The following is a 19,036-nucleotide window of genomic DNA, read 5'->3' on the forward strand; positions in this document are numbered from 1 at the left end:
AAAGCTATCCATTCTTCTTCTACTGTATTTCTTTCCCCCATTCCTGTCAATTGTTCCCTTATGCTCTCGCTGAATCTCTGTAAATCCTCTGGTTCTTTCAGTTTATCCAGGTCCCATCTCCTTAAATTCCCACCTTTTTGCAGTTTCTTCAGTTTTAATCTACAGTTCATAACCAATAGATTGTGGTCAGAGTCCACATCTGTACCTGTTAATGCCTTACAATTTAAAACCTGGTTCCTAAATCTCTGTCTTACCATTATATAATCGATCTAAAACCTGTCAGTATCTCCAGGCTTCTTCCATGTATACAACCTTCTTTCATGATTCTTAAACTAAATGTTAGCTATGATGAAGTTGTGCTCTGTGCAAAATTCTACCAGGCGGGTTCCTCTTTCATTTCTTATTCGCAATCCATATTCACCTACTACGTTTCTTTCTCTCCCTTTTCCTACTGGCGAATTCCAGTCACCCATGACTATTAAATTTTCGTCTCCCTTCACTATTTGAATGATTTCTTTTATTTCAACATACATTTCTTCAATTTCTTCGTCATCTGCAGAGCTAGTAGGCATATAAACTTGTTCTACTGTAGTAGGCGTGGGCTTCGTGTCTATCTTGGCCACAATAATGCGTTTACTATGCTGTTTGTAGTAGATTACCCGCACTCCTATTTTTTATTCATTATTAAACCGACTCCTGCATTACCCCTTTTTGATTTTGTACTTATAACCCTGTATTCGTCTGACCAAAGGTCTTGTTCCTCCTGCTACCGAACTTCACTAATTCCCAGTAATCTAACTTTAACCTATCCATTTCCCTTTTTAAATTTTCGAACCCACCTGGCCGATTACGGGGTCTGACATTCCACGCTCCGATCCGTGGAATGCCAGCTTTCTTTCTCCTAATGAGAGCTAGATATTTAATGGAAAAAAATAAAGCTAATGATACGCTGCGCCTGTAAATTGAAAGTAATAGTATATGCAGAAGGACATGGACACAGAGCAGCTGAGAGGCATTTTAGTCCTCCAACAGAAAAAATCCATTTCGGATTAGCGGTCTAGAAAAGATCTAAAAAGAAAATGAGGAAGACTAAATGTGCTAACAAAGGACTGAATGGAAAACGGCCAAAACTAGAGAATGACCTACTGAAGTGGATTCAAAACTTTCAAAATAGCATTAATACAAATGTGATTTAGATACATTCTCGCAAGGTAGCGCGACAGTGTAACTTAACAGACCTTAAGGATGGACTTTTCGGGAGGCAGCGGTCTTGTAATCTGTATAAGATCGGTGAGAAAATTGTGTAGATCGCTATCGTACTTTATGGAAACGACTGGTTTCGGCCTAGATTTGTCCCTTCTTCACACAGCACCACCAGTTGAAGTTGTCGGTGTGTAGAATACTCAGTTGACCTTCGTTTCAGCGACAGCGGTCAACTAGCTTCTGGGCATCGTTAAGATCAGATGATAGCTCTGTCTGAAGATGGGCTCAGCCTTCGCCGAAACCGATCATTTTAATAAAGTACATTCGCGATCTAGACTGTTTTTTCACAGATTTTAAGGGTGGAGTTGGTTGAGGCTACAGGTATATGACGCATCACAGACTTACCTGCGAACCAAAAACAAAATGTCTCACAATTTGCCACAAGGAAATGAAGAGAAAATATTATGTTTTCATCGCTTTATTACTTAACATCGAAAGTAAGCCAGTGTTGAACTAAGCCACACAGCGGATATGGACGAAGCTCCTCCGACATTTGATGCGCCGAGTAAGAGAAATGTTGCCACGAAAGGTGCTAAAACTGTAACTATAAAAACAACTGGAAATGAAAAAATGCACTACTCTGTTGTACATTCCTGTTGTGCAGACGGCACTAAACTTAACCGAATGATCATTTTCAAACGCAACACAATGCCAAAACCTTCTGGAATACCACCAGGTGTTGTTCACGTACATCACAAGAGTAGGATGCACGAGGCTGATATGAAATAATCGATAAACGGAGTGTGGGGGAGGAGGAAAGGTACTTTACCGAAGAAGAGTTCTGTTCTAGTGTTGGATCAGTTTAGTAGTCATTTGAAAAATTCTGTAAAAGATAAATAGAGGCGGGGAGATACATAGCTTTCTGTTATTCCGGGAGGACTTACATCACAATTACAACTTCTCGATGTCTCGATAAATAAACCATTGAAAATTGTACATGAGAGAGGAATGGAGCAAATGGATGAGGGATGAAATCCAACATGAATTCACGCTTAAGGGAGCATTAAAACGACCTGCAAGCAACCAACTGTATCAGTGAATAAAACAGTTGTGGTCTAGAGTCAGAGAAGCCGTTATTGTTAAAACTTTCAAAAAGTGCGGCATAAGTAACGCTCCCGGTGGCAGCGAATAGCAGCTTATTTTTGAAGAGGACAACGATGACGATGAAGATGAAGAAAGTTAAGATGACGATACTGAGGCATTTAAAGGCCAATTCGGCTTTATAAGCTAAGATTTTTTTTTAGACTGGCTTTGCAGTCTAACACTAAAAGTAGTGAGCATCTTATTTCTTAAAAAACTGTTTAAAAATAAGGTGCGTCTTGTTGTTGTTGTGGTCTTCAGTCCTGAGACTGGTTTGATGCAGCTCTCCATGCTACTCTATCCTGTGCAAGCTTCTTCATCTCCCAGTACCTACTGCAACCTACATCCTTCTGAATCTGCTTAGTGTATTCAGCTCTTGGTCTCCCCCTACGATCTTTACCCTCCACGCTGCCCTCCAATACTAAATTGGTGATCCCTTGATGCCTCAACAAATGTCCTACCAACCGATCCCTTCTTCTGGTCAAGTTGTGCCACAAACTTCTCTTCTCCCCAATCCTATTCAATACTTCCTCATTTGTTATATGATCTACCCATCTAATCTTCAGCATTCTTCTGTAGCACCACATTTCGAAAGCTTCTATTCTCTTCTTGTCCAAACTATTTATTGTCCATGTTTCACTTCCATACATGGCTACACTCCATACAAATACTTTCAGAAATGACTTCCTGACACTTAACTCTATACGCGATGTTAACAAATTTCTCTTCTTCAGAAACGCTTTCCTTGCCATTGTCAGTCTACATTTTATATCCTTCCTACTTCGACCATCATCAGTTATTTTGCTCCCCAAATAGCAACGCTCCTTTACTACTTTAAGTGTCTCATTTCCTAATCTAATTCCCTCAGCTTCACCCGACTTAATTCGACTACATTCCACTATCCTCGTTTTGCTTTTGTTGATGTTCATCTTATACCCTCCTTTCAAGACACTGTCCATTCCATTCAACTGCTCTTCCAAGTCCTTTGCTGTGTCTGACAGAATTACAATGTCATCGGCGAACCTCAAAGTTTTTATTTCTTCTCCATGGATTTTAATACCTACTCCAAATTTTTCTTTTGTTTCCTTCAATGCTTGCTCAATATACAGATTGAATAACATCGGGGAGAGGCTACAACTATGTCTCACTCCCTTCCCAACCACTACTTCCCTTTCATGTCCCTCGACTCTTATAACTGCCATCTGGTTTCTGTACAAATTGTACGTCTTATAGTACGTAATATAACGTATTTACAACATACGCTATACCTCTCATAATCCATCCGCTGCAGAAAAGGTGTCAAAATGAGTCGACAAAGCGAAAGATCTAAGATAATCCTTTGGAAACACCGTATACTTTCCAAAGCAAACATTGTCTTAGATATTCCACGATATTCAATTTACGATTAATAATGTGTACAAAACACAAACAGGATGGAAGTTCTCAGGACTTAGGTAAGGTCACCATTTTTCGTAGTACTGCAAGAACAATGTATCTCGCAGAGCATGGTCCTTGAGGGTCTGTGATGATCGCCTCACTTGGACTGAAACAGCCTGTATTAGACCAAATTTAAGGGGTTTCTTGATGGGAGGGGTTTCTGGGCACAGATTGTGACGGCTCATAGATAGACTACAGTCCAACAAATAACCCTGCACTTCAGCGCTGGATGAACCTCAGTAACTCATCTTTCCAAACGATGAACGTCTGCAGGAAGATCATTGCTAAGACTAGTGCAATGACAGTAATGTGAGGGCGATTGATTACAAAGTGATTCGTCTTGTTCTCCCCATTACTAGGTAACATATCAGCAGCATGTGTAAATAATAGGGACTACGGTGTTGTGTATTGTATTTATGTTCCTGTACAGGTGCTGTCTTACAGGTGAAAGAGTTTAATTTCAGGGGAAAAGAGAAAATGGGGTTTCACACGTGTTGAAAACAGGGACTACCATAAAGCTACGGGATAAATATGTCTCACATGTTTTTATAGTGATTTCCAGGTAACAGAGTTGTAAAGTTAATTAGAAAATTTAACCGAAATATTTATACAGCAGTGAGATCGTGAAGGTCAAGAGTTCTTCGTACTCAAACAGTAAACAATTGTGAAATATTTCTGACACTAGCTGCATTAGAAATGAAGGAATTATATTTTTGGTAAGACATGAAAGTTTGTGGCGAACCGGCACTCGAATTCGGATTTTCTGTTTGCTGCGAGAGGTCGCCTTAATAACTTTGGCTACCCGAGCACGTTTCCAGGACAGATCCAAATTTCCATACGTCATTCTGTCAACGACCCCATCGCTAGCAACATTACCTGAATTCTATCAACAGGGTTTCAAGGAGATAGACGTAATCAACTTTAGTATTACGGAAGTCATTTTGCCTGTGGAGGCTTTTAATAATTATTTTTAAAAACATCAGAAGAAACATACATTGTTAAAGATTTTGCAGCTGTACTAAAATTATGAAATTTCACGAGTCACCTACAGACAATATCTGTATAACTGATTCAGCTAATGTCAGAAAAATTTCGCAATTGCTAATGAATTTTTGAAATTTGGTACAGCTGCGAGTTCATCACCAATGTCTGTTTTCTCAAATATTGTTAAAAATTAGTATTACAATCCTAGATGTGCAAAATGACGATTGTAATACTAAAGTTGAATACGTGTGTTTGCTTGAATACCTGTAGCAGGAATCCAAGTTGCGAGCGATGGGGTAGTTGACAGCCGATCTTACATGCGGATCCAATACGAACTAACTTTTGGCACCTCTGGAGGAAATGTACTTTTGATTTGCAAATTATGTCAGTGTGAATGAGAAGAACGTAGTTAGGAGTTTTCTATCGTTTGAAGATCAACAGACTAAGTCAGTGTACACTGTCTTTTGTTACAGAGGATTCTTTTCATCACTAGTTACTAATTTTCTGTGACAGTTCATTATATATACGTCACGGGAAATAGAAACATGGTTTGTTCACTTTGTCTGGTGTCATCAGTTTGTAAATTGCCTCCCTTCGAAAGAAGCAATTGCATTCAAATGAAATTTACTGCTAAGTTACGAGTAAAATGGAGGAGGAGCATTCACAACGACCATGTTTGTGACAAAAATTGATATTTCGTTTTACTTTCTGCATTATCTGGTCAAAAACATCCTGTGAATGACGAATAATTTCTGCCGCACCGATAAATCGGACAACAACGTAATCAAAATTCCCCATATAGATTCACCAGTGGAAGTCAGAAAGCTTGCTGTCCAACCTTTCAGCTAATTCATTCCACCTAGTCTCTTACAGTATCTGCAAAACTAGGTTGGACACCACTGTGATAGAAGCACATTTCTATTCTAATCGTCAGATTTCCTTTTTTCTGTCAGTAGGTAGTTGCCTTAGCCTGGCCTAAATATAAAATTTCAATCACTGGTTCTCAGTGTTAATTGTTTACTTTTGGTGTTTCGTTGTCGGTGTGTTAGCTACTATGATACTATTAGCGGCTATTAATTTGTATTTAAAAAAGCCGAATTTATAGGGATTTCTCTGTAATTAGTACGATTATGAAAAGAGACTACGGAGACTTTTCACTACTCATCTGCATGAAAAGAGAATTGTAATACCTTATATGGTTGCCGTGTTTCTGATTTCTGCTCTCTCGAGACCGTTCACCTGCTTAAAGGTATTTTACCACATCTGGTAACTGTGAGGGAAAGGAGGGCAACAGGAATGTTAGGTTTGAGTTTAAATATCTGTTGAGACGAGTTCAATGGAGATGGAGCCATAGATCTTTCGGAGCGTTATGGTTGAAGAAAGAAGCCGCCAATTGTATGGATAAACTACACCGGCAAGCCCCTGAAGTTATTTGGGGGAAATTGAGAACTTAAATGGAGATGCTTAAACGGGATCCTAAGCTGCCCTCCTTCCGAACACAAGTCCACCGTCTTAGCCACAGCGCCAGTTCTCTGTTGATTAGCCGCGATCTTCGTCAGGGCTATGCGCATTCCTTAATTTCCTGAAGATATTTTGGGGTAAATAAAGAAGAAATGTGCGACAATGGAACATGTGTGGATAATATGTTTGTTTGCACGGTCATCTTACGCATAAGCTGTTAAAATCGGTTATTGTTGGTTTCTCCACCTTAAGCTTACTGCAACTAAATAAATAGAGTTTAACACCAGATGCATTTCGCTGTTATTTATAAAGCATCATCTGTGCTCATCCTGTAAATTATATACATATGGTTGCATATTTTTGTTGTTTTAGGAAAAAACAGCATTTTGTTAATAAAGTTGACGTGTAGTTTACTTGCAGTAATTCTGCCTCTGTTCGTGCTAACAAAGAGGGTGTAAATAATCGTTTGAGAATATGTAAACAAGAGGAAGAAACACCATAAGGAACTCGCATACCAGCTTTGTAAACAAAATGCCGTTTTTAATCTAAAACAAAAAATGTACAAACATATCTACCGAATTTGCAGTATGACGACGGAAGATGATTTATATATATATAAGCGAAACGCGTCTGATGTAAAATTCTCTTTAATTGAACTGCAGTAAGCTTAAGAAAGAGAGACCAATAACAACATGTGAATAACTCTCATTTAGCTATGGCACTGTAATGATTACCTGTAGAGCAGACAAATCTCAACGAGCAACAGAAAAACTGAAGGAAGCACCATTTGAAAGTATGCTTGAATCCCAGTAACATTAATATTAAAATAATGTATGCAATAACTAGCACGTCGACAACAGAAGAGTACAAATAAACAATGAACTTACAGAAGTGGATCACATTTTATATCTGTCAGTTCGAAGCAACGGCCGAACAGACAGAAAATAAATAAGTATAATGAATACTGAAATTTCCCTGCAGAGTTTTCAATCCACTGAACAGGTTTTTCACAAAGTGGCTCCTTCCTCCCATGGTGTCTCGAAAGGAAGGTTTACTATTTGTATTTATTTGACTTGAGACCATGTAACAAGTACGATGTTGTAAAGCCTGTGTTACACCGAATAACGGTGCAATGTTTCTTTAATAGGCACTTTGGCAACTACAGTCGTTATGAAATACATTAAATGTGTTCGCAATTGCGAATACGGACAACCATCGGGTGTGAAATAGAATAACGACTCAAAATTTTTGCTGGGCAGGGACTGGAACACGGATTTCCCCCTTACCGCTCGCGATAAGTAGAAATTCTAAAAATGTGGTGGTGTCGGGCGGATCATGTACCTAGCCGAATCGGTTGTACATGAAGCAAGGACGTTCTTTCCTGCATTTCAAGACGTGATATCAGATCGAGCTGACGACTTAAATGAAGGCGGGTACATAAGAGACAAATTAAAACCATTATGTGTCAGTCACCCTTCATTTTCTAGCATGACTCGTTTCGAGGCCTTACACCACCATCATCGTCAAGCGTATCAGTAGATCACATAATATTTTTGTTTTCTGGATGGAGCCAGTTGTCTGTTTTAGATTTCTCTTTGCTAGAGGTAATAAACATTTGTTAACATAATATAGCACTACGATTACAATTTGTAAACAATAACAAATATACTCACAATACATCCCAGCAGAAATAACCTTGCAGTTAGTCAGAAATATACATTTTCATTCATTAGATGGTACATAAACACGAAACAACATTAAATAGACCTGAGAGTGTACAGATGTACACAACCTTGAAAGTCAAATAGCACTCATTACTAGCTTACATTGCGAATCAAATGTAATGATAACAAAAGTGTTTAACTTTTCACAACTATTGGCTTCACAATATAAATTATAAACCTATATTTCATCACGTTTATTTGTTAATCTTTTTGTTTGATGATTTGAGAGATGCTTTTCTGAGTTCCTGTACATCGTCTAGTAAACTTGAGATGCTTCTAAAAAAGCTCATTGCCACGTTCTCAGCCTTATCACTGAGTGTGTTATGCTCATGTTCCCTATTATGAACAAAAATTGCAAGTTATTCATGGAGGTTAAGTAGGTGGCCTTTTTTTAGTTTGAAGAGTATTATTAGTTTTTGATCTACATAGTATAGAACATGTTCTGTGTCATCAATGTGACTGGTATCTAAATGTATTTACATGTTCTTTAAATCCAGTTCCGAAACGTCGTCTAGTCTGGCGATAATGGGTACTTTGTCTCGTAAACATACGGGCTGCAAAATTAGTTTTTCTTGGATTTTTGTTGCGGTGCCGTGAATTACATAATGTATTATGGTGGAAAAAACAACTCTTACGTTACAGTGTCTTATTATATTAACAATTCATAACAGAAAACATGGGCAGAACACAACGACAAAGCTGAGACAGTGGCAGTGAACTCTTTTAGAAGCCTCTTAGACCTACTAGACGATGTTTCTCAAGCGTATTAGGTGAAGCACAGTATTGTTTACTATTATTATTTTTGCAAGTGCCTAAATCATAAAATAAGTCCCAACACAACAAATCGAAAAATTAACAAATAAATATGCTGAAATATAGGCTTATAAGCTATTTATTTTTCATATTTTTCTTTAACGCAATTATGATATTCTTAAGCGAAAAGGCTGTGAAAAGTTAGATACATATGTGTTTGTTATCTCTACCTTTTCCCAATGTAAGCTGGCGACGAAAGCTCTGTGACTGACAAAGCACTCTTTTTCTACCTCCGTACAACCTCTGTACTTTATATATTTTGTTCCATATTACTGTGACTCCTAATAATGACTTTGTATATTTATGACGAACTTCAGGGTTATTTCTACTGGAACATCCTGTAACTAGTTTCACTTTACTTTAAAATGTGTGATCCTAGTGATATATTACGTTAACAAACACTGGTTATACCATGTTTGTATCACAGCAGAACTCTAGAACAGACAACCGACTATATCTAGCAAACAAAAATGTTATGCAATCCACTCATCCACCTGATAATGACGGTGTAATTTACCTTCTACTGCCATAAATAGTCGTGGTTGGCAAATCCACAGCCCATCCTGGGTATCACAACATTAACGTGTGTAGATGCTATTAGAAAACATACGTTAACAATACACAAACCCCAAAATACAACCCACGATGCATGCACAGGTAAAGAGGACATCTTCATCCACATGTGGATATTAAACGTCTAGCGACGACGAAAATGATGATTATGATACGGTGCACTGGATCATGGCTTCTGGAACACACTATGTGATAGACTTTAAATCTTAAATGTAGTCTCATGTGTCGGTGTCATGGGCTATGGTTAGATTAAGCAATAAGGCACGTAAATCAGAAAACAGCGCCTAAAGATAATACACTCCCAGGTAGCTATCTACATTGTGAAATGTGTTGTGTGTCAGCGGTTATAAATGATATGGGAGTGTAGTAATTTACATAATCGGCTTTGAGATAACAGCGTACTACATTTGTATCCAAGTTTGTGTACGTACATTCAACAATGACGCTGCCATCTGCAGAAGTGACACCTGTCATGACGGCGACCTGGTTGTAGCGGCCCTGCCTAAGGATGTCGCCTGGAGACTCAGTGACCACCGCGGTGTCTGACTGTGGCTCAATAACGGGCGAAAAGGCGATTCCCTTGCGGCCTCGCTTCTCCTGTGGGGAGGTAACAACAGTTGCTGCTCAAGGTACACTCGTTGTTGGAAATGGGAAATGAGAATGTTTATACTCAAGCTTGTGACAGGGGCGCTTACAATTGCACTGGTCAGTTACAATCAACTCCACACATTCAATAAAGTCACCATGTGACCCAACAATATTTTTCACACAATACAAAATTCCGATTTTCATTTACGTTTAAAGAGATAACACAGTATAATTTTTGCACATTTAAATGTGAAGACTTGTAATGAAAAGTTATTTCAGACAAACCATTGAAACAGTAAAAATGTGTTAAATATATTTTTAGAATTTAGAAAAGCATTACTAATGATTACTATTACTCTGATTATTTCTACGATTTTTTATAATCATTTAAAAACAGCTACAGTGTCAGTTACCGAAGTATGATTTACTCATAAATGTCGTTGCTTGTGTTTTATTATAAAAACATTTTTGTTTTATGATAAAATGAATCTCTGAGCTCTTCCTTCTTTTTGGTGTGTTTTAAGTAGTTCTTACTGAGAAGACTATGGTGTTGATTGCCAGTGTCTGTTAAGGCAAACATTTTAATTGAAAACATCTGTCATCCAATATATTGTGTATGTGATGATATATCTTACAAAACAAAGTAATAAATAATGAAAATATTAAAGAGAAAAAAACCTCGCAGCTGATCATTTTATAGTGATGTATAACAAAGTTAGCGATCCTTGATCTTTGCTTTACAGAAAGAAGTCAACTTTCTAGATTTACTGTGACAATGTAAAACATGGATAAAACTACAAAGAAGAGACTAACATAAGTAACACAATGTAACAAGTTTTGAACCTTATAATGCCACTCAAAAGTTATTCACCATTGTTTTGCATGTTGTCAAGAACTATTTAGGCAGATCACACCAACGTTCACCACTGAGATTAGGCGATCAGTTTCAAATATTGCTTTTATCCTAATACAAAATAGTGTTAGACACTCAAAAGCCATTGCTGGTTAATTCTGGGGCAGAGAAAATCTCCCTGCAATGAAACACGATACACAGTTATGTTAGGTTGACTGACGAAAGTGATGACAGAAAGGGTATCACGCCACAAAGTTTAATAAAATAATTTTTTTAGTTCATGAAAACAGAGGGTTAACGAGAGAAACGAGAACTCACTTCTCATTCCGGTTTTACCTGTCTCAGCCAACTGGCGGTATATACTTGACGGCTTAACATTTTTTTCTGCCGAATTACATAAAAATTTCGTGTGGCTCAATGGCCAGGTAAAAATCTTTGATATAACGGCACTCCATCGACTCGAGTATTGCTAATCTATCACGATTTTGCATCTTGGGAAAGGGGATCTGGGAATCGTTTCATAAACGAGTAGACAGCTGAAATTTCCTTGCAGACCAGGGCTCAAATCCATGACCTTTTATTTTGCGTGCAGAGCTGTTACAACTGAGCAAGACACGCACGATTCTCGTCCCGTCCATACTGCCTCAATCCTAACATTATTTATCTCCTTTGCTCCAAAAGTCAGGGAAGCATTCCTGCATACCCTCGGGTGTGGGGGGGGGGGGGGCGGTTAAGCGATCGTAATAGAGACGTTATCGTGAAGTTGAAATTTACTGACAGTGCTCTGTTTTCAAACTTACTGACATATAAAAAAGAAAGAACAAAAATGTGTTAGAAACTGAGAGGAAGACCTTGGCTTTCGAAAGCAATGCTCTTTAGGACTGAGCTATATGGGCACGAGTGATGACTCGTCCTTTCCTATGAGAATGAGTTGGGGCGTGTCTGCGTAACTCATTTGGGAAGAGAATGTTCGTGATTTGAGTTTTAACCCGTCACGTAGTTGTAATCTGCCAAATAGTTTCAAAATAACACTCCACAGCAGAAAAACGCCTTTGTTTTCATGATTGCTACCGTAATTAGCGTATCATACCCGTGGCTATCTTCCCCTTCCTTCGCTATAATACAAAACGAACTTTCCTCCATTGAACTTTTTCGATGTACTTCGTCAGTCCTATCTGATGCGGATCCCAGTCAGTGCAGCCGTACTCCATAACAGGTCGGACAAGCAGAGTTTTGGCATTCTCTTCAGTTTACCTTTTGCATCTTATAAGGGTTCTTCCAATAAATCGCAGTCATTGGTTCGCTTTCTTCACAACATTATCTATGTGATCATTCCAATTTGTTATTCGTAATTGTAATCCCTAAGTTCTTAAATGAATTTACAGCCTTTACATTTGTGTGATTTACCATGTAGCCGAAATTTATTTTGTTTCCTTCAGTGTTCATACATATGACTTCATATTGTCCATTCTTTAGAGTAAATTACCACTTTCCGCATCATTCAGATATCATGTGTAAATCATTCTGCAATTGGATTTGATTATCCGACGACTTTACAAGACCGTAAATGACAGGATTATCTGCAAATACTCTAATAGGGCTGGTGAGGTTTGTCTCTTAAATCCTTTACGTAGATCAGGAACAGGAAAGAGTCTATAACAGATCCTTGGGGAAACCCGGATATTACTTCTCTTATATTCTATGACTTTCCCTCAGTTACTACGAACTCTGACCTTCCTAACAGGAAACCATAAATCCAGAGGCACAACTCAGGTGATTCCATGTAGCCGAATATTTTGATTAGAAATCGCTTGTGAGGCGCTTTGTCAAAAGCCTTCTGAAAGTCTAAAAGTATGTAATCAATGTAGGATTCCGTATCGATGGCACTCGTTACTTCTTGCGAATAAGGAGCTGGCTGCGTTTCAGAAGAAACGGTAGTTTCTGAATCCGTGTTAGCTGTTTGTCAATAAATCGTTATCTTCGAGGTTCAAAAAATGGTTCAAATAGCTCTGAGCACTATGCGACTTAACTTCTGAGGTCATCAGTCGCCTAGAAATTAGAACTAATTAAACCTAACCTAAGGACATCACACACATCCATGCCCGAGGCAGGATTCGAACCTGCGACCGTAGCGGTCACGCGGTTCCAGACTGAAGCGCCTTTAACCGCACGGCCACACCGGCCGGCTATCTTCGAGGTAATTTACAATATTCGAACACAGCGTTTGTTCTAAAATCGCATTGGAAATCTAGGTTAGTGATATGAGTCTGCAGTTCAGTGGATTACTCCTATTTCCTTTCTTGAATACTGGTGTGACTTGCGCAACTTTCCAGTCTTAAGTATGGATCTTTCGTTGAGCGGGTGTTTTATGTTTGCTAACTGTGGATATATTGTATCAGAATTCTCTTAAAAGAACATGATTGATATACAATCTCGACCGGAGGTCTTGCTTTTCTTGAGTAATTTAAGCTGTTTCGCTACACCGACAATACGTATTTCTTTGTTTCTCATGTTGGAAGTTGTTCTTGAGTCGAATTCTAGGAGATTTATTTCGTCTTATTTGGTAAAGGAATTTCTGAAAACTGTGTTTAGTAAGTATGCTTTAGTGACACTCTCATCAGTAACATTACCACCTGCCTCCTCTTGGCGTAGTATTGGTTCTGCCTTGACTTTTCCAATTCACATCATATCGTCAACAACTTTAGAACGCTTGAAAAGCGACTGACGGGATTCTCACTCACAAAAATTTCGATGAGTAGTCTATTTTTCAGGTCACTGAGCGCTCCTGGCCCACCGAGCCTGCTGTTAGCGCTTCTCTACTGACAAATCAATATCCCCCCCCCCCCCCCGGTCCCACCCCCCTTTCTTTTAAAGTGGTGGTTCCACCTGTAGTTACATCTAGTAGTCAATTCCGCGTTAAGTGTGGCTGTCCAGATACTTTGATCATACAGTGTGTATTACTACACTGGAGGGTATTGCACGAAGCCAAGTGTCCTTCATACGAAAATATTCAGAAAATCTTCATCAGAAATTTTGTCGTTAGAGCTGAGATTCACCTGGCATCAACGATCAGGAGGACAGGCGATTCAGGTAATTCCCTGTGCAGAACGTCGAGTGATTGCTGCCACAAACGGTCTAGGACCAACGAAACTGGCACAGTTCGACTCACGAAGTCTGAGAGGGCCTGGCTGTTGTCCCTGGTGAGGTCTGTGTGGTCGGCGGCCCTCAGGAAGGCGGCGACGGCCGAGTCGTTGGCGCCCTGCGGCTGGAAGCCGAGCGCCGCCGCCAGGCGGTACGCCTTCTCTCTGGGGCTCGGCTCCACGCTCCAGTTGGCGTTCGCTACGCCGCTCTCCATGATCACTCCACGGAACAGACCTGTAAAAACAGTCTCATTTCGTCAAAATAATCACACATGATCAAGGAGATTGAACTTTTGTATCTCGTCTATTTACTGTCAGGCGACACATTGAGATAACAAAAGTCATGGGATGTCTCCTAATATCGTGTCCGACCTCATTTTGACCAGCGTAGTGCAGCAGCTCTACATGGCACCTACGCAGCAAGTCGTTGGAAGCCTCCTGCAGAAATAATGAACCATGCTGCCTCTAAGTCGTCCATAACTGCGGAACTGTTGCCACTGCAGGATTTTGTGCACAGAGTGACCTCTCGATTATGTCCCACAAATGTTCGACTGCTTTTGCGTTTGGCCGCCTGGGTGGCCAAATCTCTCCCTCAAAATGCCCAGAATACTCTTCAAGCCAGTTGTTGCCAACTGACACGGCGCATTGTCATCCAAAAAAGTTCCGTAGTTGTTTGTGAAGTTCATGAAGCCTAAAATAGTCTCCAAGCAGCCGAACATAAACATTTCGAGTCAATGATCGGTTCAGTTTGACCAGAGGACCCAGCCCATTCCATGTAAACACAGCCCATACCATTATGGAGCCACTACCGACTTGCAATGTGCATTGTTGACAAATTCGGTCCATGACTTCGTGCTGTCTGCGCCACACGCGAACCCTACCATCAGCTCTTAAAAACTGAAATCAGGACTCACGTGACGAGGACACGGTTTTCCAGTCGTCTACGGTCCAACAGGTATGGTCACGAGGCCAGGAGAGACGCTGCAGGCGATAACGTGCTCTTGGCGAAGGCACTCGCATCGGTCGCCTGCTGTCAAAGTAAAGTAAAGTTTCTATCCTATCTCTTAATAAATGTCATTTGATATGCTTTTATTGTGTTGGCACATTTCCGTTCTAGTGCCACCTTGGGACGCAGGTGTATGCTGTGATAGATCTAGCGTGCAATCTGCCACCCGTTTTAGTGAACTATAGCAACAAATCGTTTATGCTACTTTGGATTATTGGACTGAATTAATAGCAAGTTTCAACATCTCAACGATGACAATGTGAGGGAAGAACGACTGTTGGTGTCCATGTGAGCTCAAATTTTTCTTATTTTACTTTTGTAGCCTTTCTGCGAGATATACGTAGGAGGAAGCAATATATTGGTTGACTCTTCTAGGAAAGCATATTATGGATTTTTAACAGGTTACCACATCTTCTTGCACGAAACATCTCTTGTAGTGTCTGCCACTGGAGTTACAAGAGCATCTCTGTAATGCTGTCGTGTTGACTAAAGGAACTTGCTGCTCTTCTTCAGATCTCATCTTTGTCTTCCATCTATTCTTTCAGTTATTGGTCCTAGAATGTCGAGGAATATTGAAGCATAGGTCGAAAAATCGTTTTACAAGTTACTGCTTTCAACGTTATCTTTACAGGTTGCCTATATTTGTCCATCCACTGCGGATCTATAAATTTAAATCGACCCTACTTTTACTACTTTGAGATATGCATTCTGACTTGACTTATTGTGGTTTTTATATTTCCAAATCATGATCACATAAACTATTTATACCCTGATGTTACGTATGAGTAACTGTTTCCCTGTGCAATGTCTTGGCTGCAACAAAGTAATGCAGTAATTATCTTTCCTCTGGGAAAATAAACAAAAAGTTATCACTAAAGCATATGCAGGAAATAAAGTCGTTAGTATCTCTAATTCTGCAGTGTGAAGTCTGCTAAAGCTTGAATGGGAACTGTTTAGATGACCTAAATAAAATATTTATACGGTTATTACAATGCCTGTATTTTACTGACACTGCATAGTTCGAAGCAGTTGTCTTCCAGATATGAATGTATTGTTGAAGGACATTAGCTTAGAACTATACAGACGCTGAAACATACAGACACTACAATAATTGTCTTTCACGCATAGGCAAAAGCAAACTGACGTGCAAAATATTCTCTCAAATGGTTCAAATGGCTCTGAGCACTATGGGACTTAACATCTGTGGTCATCAGTCCCCTAGAACTTAGAACTACTTAAACCTAACTAACCTAAGGACATCACACACATCCATGCCCGAGGCAGGATTCGAAACTGCGACCGAAACAGTCGCGCGGTTCCGAACGGAGCGCCTAGAACCGCTAGACCACCGCGGCCGGCAATATTCTCTCTCCATGTGCGGTAATCACCTAATGTGCGAGCAGTATGGGACGTAGACACTTGGTCGTATGAATGTTTGGATTGTTTCCAGAGCCTTGTGCGGATAGCGGAAGCGGTTAAGGCCATCGCTCGCGACAAGCGGGAAATCAGCGTTCGAGTCCCGGCCCGGCACAAATTTTCATGTGTGTCTAGTAAATAGTACGGCTGAAATATTATCATATTCACAGTTTTCAGATAAATTTCTTATAAAATATTTTTCCTTGTAGGTCCAACTACTCCTGCATCACAGCCAAATCTTAGTTCATTGTAGTGTCTGACCTATATACAGCCTTAACGAGGCACCGAGTGAGATGTGCCTGTGGCAGATCACTGGACTCGCAATCGGGAGGACAGAGGTTCAAAACAATGTTAGTCTACCAGGCCTAGGTGTTCCGTGGTTTACCTGAATTCGAAGATAGTTCCCTTAAAAAGGACACAGCCGGTTTCCTTCCCTATCTCACCACAGTCTCAGAATGTCCTACGTCTTTAATGACCTTTCATATCTGAGTGACGCATTTAGTGTAAAAGAGTGTTCTTCCATCTCCACAGAATCCATTCACTAGAAATCAGCTACAAATGCAGCTGGAAAACATGTCTGTTTCTTCTCTGCGGAAGTAAATTCTAAGACTAACATAATGTCACATTCAAATTACACTTTGTCACTTTCGTTAATATTTTGATGTAACAAGCTCATTGATCACTGTGATCTGCATTTCCCATTTACTATAAGAATTATTCTTTAAAATGGCAGACCTTTGGGCTCCGGATCCACGACTTATTTGTAAGCGGACCGAGCCTCCACTTACCAACCTCATTTAGTTTTCCTGTCAAGCAGTTATTTCAAAACGGAATGATTTAAACTCTCATCTAGCAAAGACGTGGTAGTGAGGCTCTCGTACCAGACGTCCGTTACTTACTCGGTATTGCACAGACAGGACTAAACATACCAATTTGACACCAATAGAAACTGAACACATAACACTAACACTCTCTACAAAGCGAAATACTGCGTCCAGGCCCGATTCCATTGAATACTGTCGCCTAAAAAATTGTCCCATGTCTTTTACGAATCCTTGTCATTCTTTGCAGTATCATCTTTTACTGAGATTACTACTTAGAGCAGTCTAAATTGTCCTAAAGTCTAACCCTAATAACCTATTAGCCTCACGTTCGTTTTTAGCTAAATCTTGAAACCATTCTTACCTAACAGCTCCACCTGCATATAGCAACACACCAAGTAAGACCCATGTGGTCTACGACGATCAACAACTTCAACTCAAAGATCTCATTTCCTATCAAATAAACGAAAATACTCAGTACTTTTTTTTATGCCGAAAAAGCCTCTGGCTGTATATGAAATTCTGGTCTGGTCTTCAAAGTACTGACCTATACACACGCCGCTCACCGCATCCACTTAATAGTATCACTATCCTACATGTGTCACAAGCAGTCACACCCACGTCTGCATCTTTCACACTACTGCTAGCATCCATCACTGAACCCCAATCCTTGCTCTCCGTTATGTTCTTGACACCACAGACATCTATTCCTTACCTATTTCTTCCAGCAAGAGGACGCCATCAATTACATTGCTACCCTTTAAATTCTCTAACTATTCGTTACCTCCTCTAATGCCACCACAAACTCCTGACCAAAGGGCTTAACAAATGAAACTTATAAGTAAACCAAAGAAAAGCCAAGCCAACAACTTTTGCCTCATCAATCGGCACTAACGCTGTAAAGAGAACTCGTGCGGGAAGAGGTGGTCAATACCTGCGATATAAAGACACCATTAAATGCCACCTTGCAGCCTGTGGCATTCCAAGCAACCGCTGGGAGAGGCTAGCATTGCGCCGATCGGAGTGGCGATCAACTGTACATAAGAGCATCGAACAATTCGAGCAAAAGCGTCTAATGAACCCGGATGCTGAAAGAGAGCTCCGAAAATCTCAGCTCAAGCCTGTCTACACGTATACTTACAACTGCTGGTCAACTTCACTGTGCTTCATGCAACAGGATATTCAAAGCGAAATTCGGATTCGCGAGCCACATCCGAGCCTACCACAACAAGGACAGAGAAGACTGACGGAGTCGCTGTCGCCGGACACGGCGAGGAGGACATCATCATCATCATCAAAGAGAACTACACCAATTAGAATGTAAAAATAAAATAAACCCCTGTTTTAAAATACGGAGATATGTCTTAGTACAGTTCATCATAGTGAAACAGATAATTGTGACTAGCCGAGTCACGATACTCATAAATGAGGCATTATCTGTCAAAAAGCTAAACATTAGCTTGAAATGGTTCAAATGGCTCTGAGCACTATGGGACTCAACTTCTGAGGTCATTAGTCCCTAGAACTTAGAACTAGTTAAACCTAACTAACCTAAGGACACCACCCACATCCATGCCCGAGGCAGGATTCGAACCTGCGACCGTAGCGATCTCGCGGTTCCAGACTGCAGCGCCTAGAACCGCCCGGCCACTTCGGCCGGCATTAGCTTGAAACAACATGTGTTTAACCAAAACAGTAAGTATAGAGCCATATTTCTTGCAATATGTTCTTCCATTATCTGTCCTCTAATTGCAAATGTGAAGTTTCAATGAAGTGATCAAAACAAAGTTGAATGGAGTAGTTCATGGCGACGCTTTGGACAACGTGAGCACTGTGGCTTTAGACTACGGCATTAAGGATGCACGGAAAATGATATA

The 19,036-nt window shown here is 40.0% G+C and overlaps 1 protein-coding gene across 1 annotated transcript in view; it reads right to left on the reverse strand.

The window, feature by feature from the left end:
* Window positions 1-19,036, reverse strand: part of LOC126095118 (juvenile hormone esterase-like) — an 81,964-nt gene that overhangs the window by 25,592 nt on the left and 37,336 nt on the right. Inside the window, exons 5-6 of the mRNA XM_049909826.1 lie at window positions 13,946-14,151; window positions 9,767-9,932 (exon numbers count right to left, since the gene is read on the reverse strand). Coding sequence (XP_049765783.1) covers window positions 9,767-9,932; window positions 13,946-14,151 — 372 coding nt within the window. The remainder of the gene's footprint in view (window positions 1-9,766; window positions 9,933-13,945; window positions 14,152-19,036) is intronic.

Source organism: Schistocerca cancellata, chromosome 8 (genome assembly GCF_023864275.1).
Source record: "Schistocerca cancellata isolate TAMUIC-IGC-003103 chromosome 8, iqSchCanc2.1, whole genome shotgun sequence".
Taxonomy (NCBI): Eukaryota; Metazoa; Arthropoda; class Insecta; order Orthoptera; family Acrididae; genus Schistocerca; species Schistocerca cancellata.